We start from the raw sequence: 9,705 nt of genomic DNA, 5'->3' as shown, positions 1-9,705 counted from the left end.
TGTATAGGATGAGCAGTGCAGGGGACAGAACACATCCTTCAACAGCACCTGTACCGACAGCGAGCCCATCAGACTCGGAGTAATCAGTTTCTAGGGCTGCCACGATTAGTCGACTAATCGACTATTAAAATAATCGGTGACTATTTTAGTAGTTGACTAATCAGTTTGAGTCATTTTTCATAGAAAAGTACTATAAAAGTACCCCAAAATACTTTTACTGCAGCTTCTTAAGTTCAGATATTGGCAGCTTTACACACTCTCCCGTGACAGTGAACTAAAACCTCACTTTGGCGTGAGTATGAAACAAGACATTAGATGACATAATTTTGGGGTTTGGGTGTGACAGGCCGACATTTTTCAACATTTTAACACATTTTTCGATGAAATGATTAGTCGACTAATCGAAGAAATAATCGACAGATTAGTCAACAATGAAAATAATCGTTAGTGGCAGCCCTATCAGCTTCACAAAATCCGCAAATAAAAGATGCTTATTAATGATATTAAACAAAGCAGTGCATCGTCTGTACCACAGAGGAAGTTAGCTGGAACTCTGTGGTTTCACAAAAAGACTGCAGTGATGGCTATTGGTCAAAAGTCAGACTTGCTTTTGGCTTTTTTGGGCACAGACTTAATGACTGAGAGTTTCCCTGATTTAGGCGCTGTGCGTGTGTTTAACAAGTACTGGAATAACCTTGTAAAGACTCCCTTTAATTGGGTCTTTAAGGACATGTGCCTGTGGTCCATCTGGGCCAGTGGCCTTTTTTGGCTTCACACAGTCACACACAGGCACCACACAGTCAAATCTACTGTAATAAACATTTAGCTCATTAGCAAAGTTACTGACAGAGCATTCTTCCTTCTCTCTGGCCACCCCCAGTAGCGCATTTAAGCCTTCCCGTGCTTGTTTTATGTTAACTGCTGAAGATTTCAATCTTATTTTTCTCTTAGTTGTCTCTTTTTTCTCAGAGAATCCAGTGACACCACAATAAAAGGCCATTTTCTTTTCATTAAGACTTCCTTTCAGTTGTTTTTATACCACAGGGTTGTAGTTGGGAGGATTATCACAGTTTTTGTTTTACACACATCACCCTCACACAACTTCATATTAGAATAAAAATAGTGTGATTTTGATGCAGGAGTCAAAGAAAATATTCCCAACTATTCTCTCTAGACAGAGTCTCAGTTCCTCTATACATTCCTTAGACCATATTTACTACAAAATACTTTGGTGATGGGTTTTATTCATGTCACTAGTGTGGGCGGCACAGTGGTGCAGTGGTCAGCTTTGTTGCCTTACAGCAAGAGAGCTCTGGCTTCCTCCCACAGTCCAAAGACATGCAGGTTAATTGGTGACTCTAAACTGGCCGTAGGTGTGAATGTGAGTGTGAATGGTTGTCTGTCTCTATGTGTCAGCCCTGTGATAGTTTGGTGACCTGTCCAGGGTGTACCCTGCCTCTCACCCTATGTCAGCTGGGATAGATGGGATAGACACCTGCGACCCCTAACAGGAAGTGGTTATACAAAATGGCTGGTGGATTCCAAAATCTACAAGCCACTCAATAGATTACCATTGTGTTTTTTTTGGCTGGTGCTGATTTCCAACCCTGCTTATACTTGAACAAGAGTAGGTTATTTTCATTGGCACTTTTGGCCACGTTCATTTGAGTTTTCATTGCCAGTTTAAATGGGGCGAGATGTGCTGTGATAGACCACCTCCAGAGTCCTGTCAGACCCACTCAAAACAGGTTGCAGTGATGTCAGATGGGCTTCATAAACATTCAGCAACAATTCAGCGACATGTTCAAATAGCCTCCGCTGTTATTGTCGGACATGGCGGACACTTCATTGTAACAACAGCCAGAAAATCCATGATGATAAGTAGCTGGCTACCAACAACCGCTGCACAGCCAGGGAGCTGCTTTAAAACAACAGAGACTCAAGACAAGTGTGTCATCAGTTTAAGACACACCTTCAGGCAGGTAGCCCTGAAGATGCAAATCCCTGCTGTGCTGGACTGACACGCTTAGTCAAACAAAGTCAAGCCAGCAAATGTGTATGATAAAGGTCTCATGGTAAATAACACTGTGGTCTGATATCAGAGCTTCATATGGATTGTGGTTCTGTGAATTCTCCCAGTGAATAAACGTTAACGTACATTTAACAAGGAACTCAAAAGATACAGACTCAGACATACAAGTGGCAGGTGAGCACAGAATCAGCGGCAGAGCCCGGTCACTGAATAAATCTTACATCGTCTTTTTATGGGATTTGTTGACAATACTTATACTACAGAATAACACCAGCCTTATCCTTACACTGCATTTTCTAGTTTCCTATTTTAAAGGAAATCTGTCTGATTATCAGTTCAGGTCAGCGCACAAGATGAGAAACTTAAGTGAGGAAAGTAAACAAAGAGCTAAATCCAGAGGGACTGGGACAAAAACAAACTTGTTATATAGGGTCAGTTTATTTTTCTTTATCGATTTGGTTATGTAGCAGAAACATTTCCTGATGGTTTGTCTTACTGTTCACAGGCACACGGTTAATGTGCTTTGTTCTTTCAACACTACATTGTGTTGTACATGTGTTAACTGGCTAACTAGCATAAAGACGGTTTTACAGTTTCCCTTTTTGAATCATGAATACAGATGACTGCTTGTATGGAGAGTTATTTCCTCTCATGTAAGCACAGAATGTACATGCTGGTTGACCCTCGGTTGAGTCTTTGGTGTGTTCATGTGCAACTTTTTTGGCCAGGACAAAGGCAACGTGAGGCAACGCAGCAAGGGGGCTTCACTGCTAGTTCTCTGAAGTCGGTTTGGTGTGTCTGGGCCCACGGAGTTGCTGGGCTAATTTTTTCCCATGTCCAGTCTTAGTCAGCTAAGCTGAGCAATTTCTTCCTTTAGTTTTTGGTAAGAATGCAAATAAATGTACAAAAATGTCAAACCATACTTAAGTTGCCATGTGCAGCTACTGAAAGATGATGAGTGTTTTATGGCTACGTCCACTATGAACCTCTGTCTGATAAACTGACGAAATGCGTAGTGCAGAAATGCTTCTCTTCAAAAACCTACAGTCGATGCTAATTGTAAGCTGTTAGATATGAAGATAATCCATAGACGATATGACAGTAATATAACATGAGGGCTGCTTGTTAGCACTTTTTCCATCTGTATGATAATGGTTCATGTTTTAAGAACTACAGTGGTGTCTCACTGGGAAGCTTCACTCTCATTTCTGAAGCAGCAGCGGGACAGACGCTGCTCTCGCCCCCGTCCTCGTCACCACTTCACAGGCTATTCAATTAGCAGAAGAAGCATGGGAGCTGGAGCCATAATGGAGCTGATGAGATGCACAAGGACAGGTGACACTAATCAGAGCGGCGCCCCATTGTCTCTGTGTGGACATCATTAAGGAACGAGAGTGATTTCAGGCTCTTTTTTTCTCCCTGAGCCTGAACACACTCATGCACGCTGCGTGCATTAGCTTCCTTATGATCAATTTGCAAAAAGTGAGAATGTACCCGCTGAATAAAGAGGGTAAGCGTTTGACATAGAGGAAAACAAGAATATTTGACACCTCAGAAAAAAAGGTTTCAAATTGTAAAATCTCATAAACGCCACGCTGATAAACTGATATCTTGAATACCCATAGGATTTACTCTCACTCTGCATTCTGTAAACTCCTTCTGTTAGTGGTTCAGAAAAAGCTGAGACATCCACTCTTCAGCATATCCACTTTCCTTTCGTCCACTTGACTGGGTGAGGCCGCCGATGAAGCTTGACCTGCCGCTGCTGAGGCCTCAGACTGATCCCAGCGGGCCACGCTTGCTCTGTCCTCGTCGAAGCCTCTGGCCCGGACTGTGAAGGAGCTCTGCTCAGCCTGCCGGTAACGACTGCTGAGGTAGCTGCACAGACACCTGAGAAAACACCACGAGTACAAACATTAGCAGAGAACAGCTCCCAAAAATTTTGTCCTTTGTCTTTTCCTAACCATTTATCCTTGACCTCGAAGGAAAACTTCATGAGGTGAAGGAAAAGTGTGACAGAGAAGTCTTAAGGACTTCGGAAAAGGCAACGGTGCTAAAAGAATCTGTCTACACCAGACCCAGTAATTATGCTGTGGTGAAACTACAATGTTCTGCACATGGACGACTAAAAGTGCATCTGAGATACTTTGCCCCATGCGGTGATATGAACGTTGACAACATGGTGAAAAATATTATTTAATTACCGAGGTGCTTAAAGCTGGGATAGGCAGAACCTGTACAAGGAAAAAAATAAACAAAAACATCCTCCTCCAGCAGCTTTCCACTCTCTATCCTAAGCCCCTCCCACCAGATGACCACAAGCATATAAGCTCTTCATACAGTAACACAGTATTTCCTAATCATTGATTTATTTGATCTTACTTCATTGTAGAGTTGCCCACAGCACATTCTCTCAGCCCCTCCTTCGCCTGCCGTCTTTCTTTGTTTATCTGACCACAGATGAGACAAGACTTAGCTACTAGCCACCCCACGGTCCCTCCGCCTCGCTCCCTACAGCTTTGAACAGTTTCCCTGGGAGGACCTTCGGTTAGTGGTTATAGTAACTTAAATTTGGCCAGCACCGACCTCTAAGCCCTGGGTGTCACAGTAGGCTGGTGGCCAGCGGCAGCCCCAGTTCTAACTTCTGTAACGGCAACTAATCCAGCGATTAGTCGGGGCTGACGGTTTGTGCTGGCTGGATTTGGCTTGCTGCAGAACCTAATTGGAGGTCCATCCCCGGAGTTGCTGCCTGCTCTCCACCCAGCAAGGTGGTCTGTAGCGGTGGGGAGTAAGGTGGAGGACACAGCGTGATTCAAGGCTCTAGCTAACATAAATTTCAACTATGAGCCTGTAACTCCGGTTAGTAGAAAGCTAAAGTATTAGCAACATTTTCTCTCTATCTCTGAAACATGTGGTCGATAATGAAACGCGTTTTATTTTGTTTATTGCCAGACTCTCTGCCACTGAATCAGGCTTCCACTGACGGGATGTGCACAGACATCTGTATTTGTAGCACAGCCGATAGGAACGCCCTCTCTCTGAGATGAACTGTGATTGGCTAAATTCTCCCGTCACTGGCTAGATTTATTTTCTTAAACCTGAAAACAGAAGAGGATGTTTTCTTTCAGACCACATGAAGTACAATATGCTCAAAGGTTATTGCTGGATTTTTGCCCAGTAAAGTCAAAATAAATCTGCCTACTCCAGCTTTAAGATGCAATGGTCAGGATGATCTGCGTCCCTCGTTGCTCCTGCTGATCATTTGCCTGACGCCTGTTTTCAAGAACGGCTGAATGGGGCATTGCTTAAAGTATTGTTTCTGCAAGGAATTGTGGGACGTTTTCTCCCTTCCTTTTCTAAAGGATTTCTAAAGGACGTACCAAAAAAGGGCTGAAGCTCCTTTCCTTTGCCATTACGTAAATTTGACCAGCTCTTTTCACGCCTGCCGCTGAGACACTTTCGAGTCATTTTACTCAGTTAGGAACCTTCCTGAGCAACAAACACTTTTCAACCGCAGCCAGAAACTCAAGGTCTGATTGCTTCATCTCACATTTTTCTGTCACGTGAGTCCAATTAGCTACATTCACACTTTGACTCAAGCCAAATAACTTTGTTAGTATAGTAACATAATCCTAATCTCATTATTAAGTGCCTCTCCTCCTATTAACTGAGTCTTTAGAGCGTGTAGGAAACTACTGCTGAGTCCAGGGTGCAGCTTGGCCTCTTTATAGGATGTTACCGTACCGTCCAGTTGGACCTTTTCTCTAAATATTCAGGCAGTGGAGCTGTTTTGTGAAATGTTAAAGAGCTTCAGTGTGAGTTTACCTTCACTTTTAAATGTATTTATATGTATTAAAACCTGCAACAATGTTCAAGACCAACAAACAACAAAACCAGGTGAGACGTTGCTGCGTTTCCTGCCAGGATTACGCCACCAGAACCAGGTATTTTAAGCCCAAACGTGATCTTTTCTGAACCATGACCACATGAATTTTGTGCCTTAAAGCAACACTTAACCTTTCTGGAAATTTTACACTTTTCTTTGTTTAGGTTAAAATGCTATTAATAAGCTGATGGCACACTGAAATGTAAGTGAATTCCACCAGAGATAAAAACTCATAATTATACCATTCTCATATGGTTCTAGGAAAACATTCGGACTGAATGCAATGACTGGTCGGAGTTTTCTCCTGTCCTGTCTGTCTTCCTCATGTGGAGGCCTCAGACAGACGTAACCACTCGCATAACATCCCCCCCACACCCTCCACCCCTGAGTCTGTGAGACAACAAATATGCTAGTAACAGGGACGCTTGTGGATATAAACTAGTAACCTGAGAGGACCATGGTTTCACCTGGAGCTGTCCCGAAGCATTATGACAGGACGCGGAGGTGGGAGATGCGCGGAAGCGAGGGACGCGCAGAGGGGTTAGCTCTATGCTAACAGCTAACCCCATCAAACCAGCTGTTCCCAGGGGCCTTCTGGTGAACGTCCGCTCGCTGGACACAAAATGGATTACATCCGACAATGGAGATCCACTCACTGAGGAGTGAGGGACTGCTGCGTCCTTGTGTTCACTGAGACATGGATGAATGGTAACATATAAGACGCCGGTGTTGAGCTAAGGAGGCTAACACTACACAGAGCAGACAGGGAGGCTGCATCATCTGGTAAGCTTTGTGGTGTATACACAAACAATTCATGGTGCTGTGATGTGAAGAGGAGCTCCCAGTTCTGCTCTCAGGATGTGGAGTTTTTGACTGAAATATCGACCCTTTTCATCTTACTATTGCACTATATGTTCTTTCTTGTATGTTACACAAATTGTTTTTAAATGTTTTGTTTCTTTTTGCTTGGGGTATGCAAAAATGTCAGTTCGTTTTTTGTGCTGCGCATAAAAATGACAAATAAAGAAGTTCAGTTCATAATGTTAAATGACAACACAGCATCCGGTTGCTAATGGCTAACGTTAGCCTACTGTAGCGTAGCCTCTGAAACATTAATGTTATCTCCCTTGTGTGTTTCCACCTTACTAGTAATGTTAACATTACTATCTAACGTTAGCACTGTAACCTTATTCTAAAACTCATCAGTCATCACTGACTCCGGTTGAGTTTTAAAACTCCGGGGATGCATTTGTAACGTTACATTCGCCCTCCTCTTCTGTGTATCTAACGTTACCATGCGACCGCCTACGTCTATCATAGACATAATGAGGACGTAATGGAGGGGGGGGCAGTAGGCCTTTGGAAGGAGGTGGAGTTGTAGGAGGAGGAGGAGGAGGATGGGACTTTGGAGGGAGGCGGGAGTTGTGGATGTTCAAATTTTTTGTGTGCTGTGTGAACTGCAAGAAAGGTAAGAGCTGCTTTAATCTAACCACGTTAACCACAGCGTTTATGAAATGTAATGTAATGTATTTGCTACATAACAATGCACAAAAGTAACGTATCTCTTTCAGAAACATACATTCCAACAGGCGATAAGGTTGAGTATCACTGCCTGGTGATTAGTCAAGTGGTTGAAAGTACATCCACTGAGACATACTGTGGGCAGTGTTTAAGAAATAATAAGCAGGTGAGCAGACATTTTCAAGGTTTTTATACGGCAAAAGATAAAACAGCTGAAAACACAAAAGGCACGGTGTAGTTCTCCCACAGTGTACTCAGCTGCTATCACACAGGAAAAATCTGCATGTTTTAGTCTTGTGGGGGGTTAAGTGCTATTATGTGATTCTTCACGTCGGAGCATACCAACCATCACAGCTATGAATTAGTTATCCTGAGGTTCATGTGACTGACTAGGAGCTAATCACAATAGCTTGACTCTGAGGTGGTCGAACAGCCTCATACTGTATCATTTCCTACAATCAGTAGCCACTTAATATCAAGACGTACATCTTCCACTACAACCTGACATAGCAGCTGAGGAATCAAGACTGGTGCTCATTATTTAACTCCAACAGTTGATAATACATTTTAATTCAACAGTTTAACATCTTTACTAACTGCTGGGTGCAAAGTAACAGACTGGACAGAAAACAAAAAAATCCCTTTCCCTGCAGATTGACTGGATGCATAACCTCAGTCCACACAGTAATTGGCTGCTGAGGCGAATCAATGCCTCAGATCAGAATTGAAGCATTCTGCTTGTTTACAACATCTATCATTTGTTCTTATCAAGTGTGATCAGAGCAATTTTCCCTCCCTTAATATAGGTTTGATGGGACAAAGAAAAGCTCAATTCTCAGAGAATTGGAAAACACATTTCTTGTGCTTCGTGGTAACTAAACTGTCAACAGATAAGAGAGTCCATAGTATCAACTCCTGGGCAATTCATCTTACAATTGTGCCGTTGTGTTTTCCTCGGGAACAGCTTGGAAATATGGTTTGAGGCCTTTGCTCAAGCGTCACAGCAAATGCTTCGTCCAAATGTTCACACAAAGGAAAATGTAAAGCAGAGTGTTTAAGCACTGTGCCCAAATTCTCTTAACTTATGTGGAGTCGCTGCACAAAAAAAAGTACATTTGTACCCTTGTGTACACTTGTATCTGCAAAAGGGCGATGAGCTACTCGTCCTTAGGCAGCTCTGCAAACTGCTGTAGACAGTAGCGTGAGGTGAGAGAGCAGTGTAGGCCACTTTGTATCATGTCAGCGCTAGCGGTTAGACGCCATCTCCACAGTGTCCCTTGTCACCAATCACATCCTTTTAAACCACCCAGGGAGCTCGACACCCCCCTCACACACACACACACGCACACACATACACACACACACACTCCCTTATCTGTCAATGCTGCTTAAATAATGTAATTAATGACTTAATTAACATTTCCATAATCTATTTTAATAAATCTAACACGGCATAATGAGAGTTTCTAACCTCCAGGCAATGGCATATAAAAATTCACAGTGCAGAGCTGCATGGTCAGGGCACTGTCTCAGCGCCCCGACTCTCGCCGTGACAGTAGAGGAAGGAGAGGGCGCATATTGTGTGACAGCATTCTGAAAGGCAGTTCAAGCCTGACAAATGTCATGTGACTTTGTGAATGTGTCCAATAACAGACCTGCAGCGCGAGGAGAAGGGCAACAAAAAGATTATGTTTGAGGTTCGAAATGTTGAAAAGAGGCCGGAGTGCAATCGATGGAAATGAGACGGATTCGTCAGAGAGAAGTTTGTGAGGAAAAACAAATGATGCACAAGTCAGTGGGGCTCATTTTACATTCATTTGTAGCTTTTAGCTCTTTAACCCAAAGCTGTTGTGCTAGCTTTTCTTTTCCTGCTTTTACTGTCGAAAGATAAAATGTCTTTATAATCGCAGGACAACTTTCTTTTTAACCAGAAATCTTTAACCATAAATTTGGCATTTTGACTGTCGCCATCTTGGAAATGAGGAGCCAGAATTGACCAGCTGTACGTTCCAATACCCACACTACCATGCTATATAGTATACCAGAAAAAGATTTAGTATGTCAGATGCAGTGTGCCAAAAATACCATGACATTCTTACATCCGGTCCTATTTTGCAGTGCTGTTATGGCTTTTCTGACCCACAGTTAGGGCTGGGTGATATATCGAGTTTTTAACAATATATTGATATATTTTCAAGCAAGATATAGATTTAGACAATACCGTTTTTATCGATATAGGGTCAAGTTGCATCACATAACGTCAGAC

General features: G+C 42.9%; 1 protein-coding gene across 2 annotated transcripts in view; it reads right to left on the bottom strand.

Moving 5' to 3' along the window:
• Positions 1 to 1,224: 1,224 nt before the first annotated feature.
• Positions 1,225 to 9,705, bottom strand: part of LOC117253428 (uncharacterized) — a 110,474-nt gene continuing 101,993 nt past the window's right edge. For both annotated transcript variants that reach the window (XM_078168606.1, XM_033620862.2), the window contains one exon: positions 1,225 to 3,922. In XM_078168606.1, the coding sequence (XP_078024732.1) occupies positions 3,703 to 3,922 (220 nt within the window). In that variant the 3' untranslated portion in view covers positions 1,225 to 3,702. The remainder of the gene's footprint in view (positions 3,923 to 9,705) is intronic.

Source organism: Epinephelus lanceolatus, chromosome 6 (assembly GCF_041903045.1).
Source record: "Epinephelus lanceolatus isolate andai-2023 chromosome 6, ASM4190304v1, whole genome shotgun sequence".
Classification (NCBI taxonomy): domain Eukaryota; kingdom Metazoa; phylum Chordata; class Actinopteri; order Perciformes; family Serranidae; genus Epinephelus; species Epinephelus lanceolatus.
This window is presented reverse-complemented; position numbering and strand designations above follow the sequence as displayed.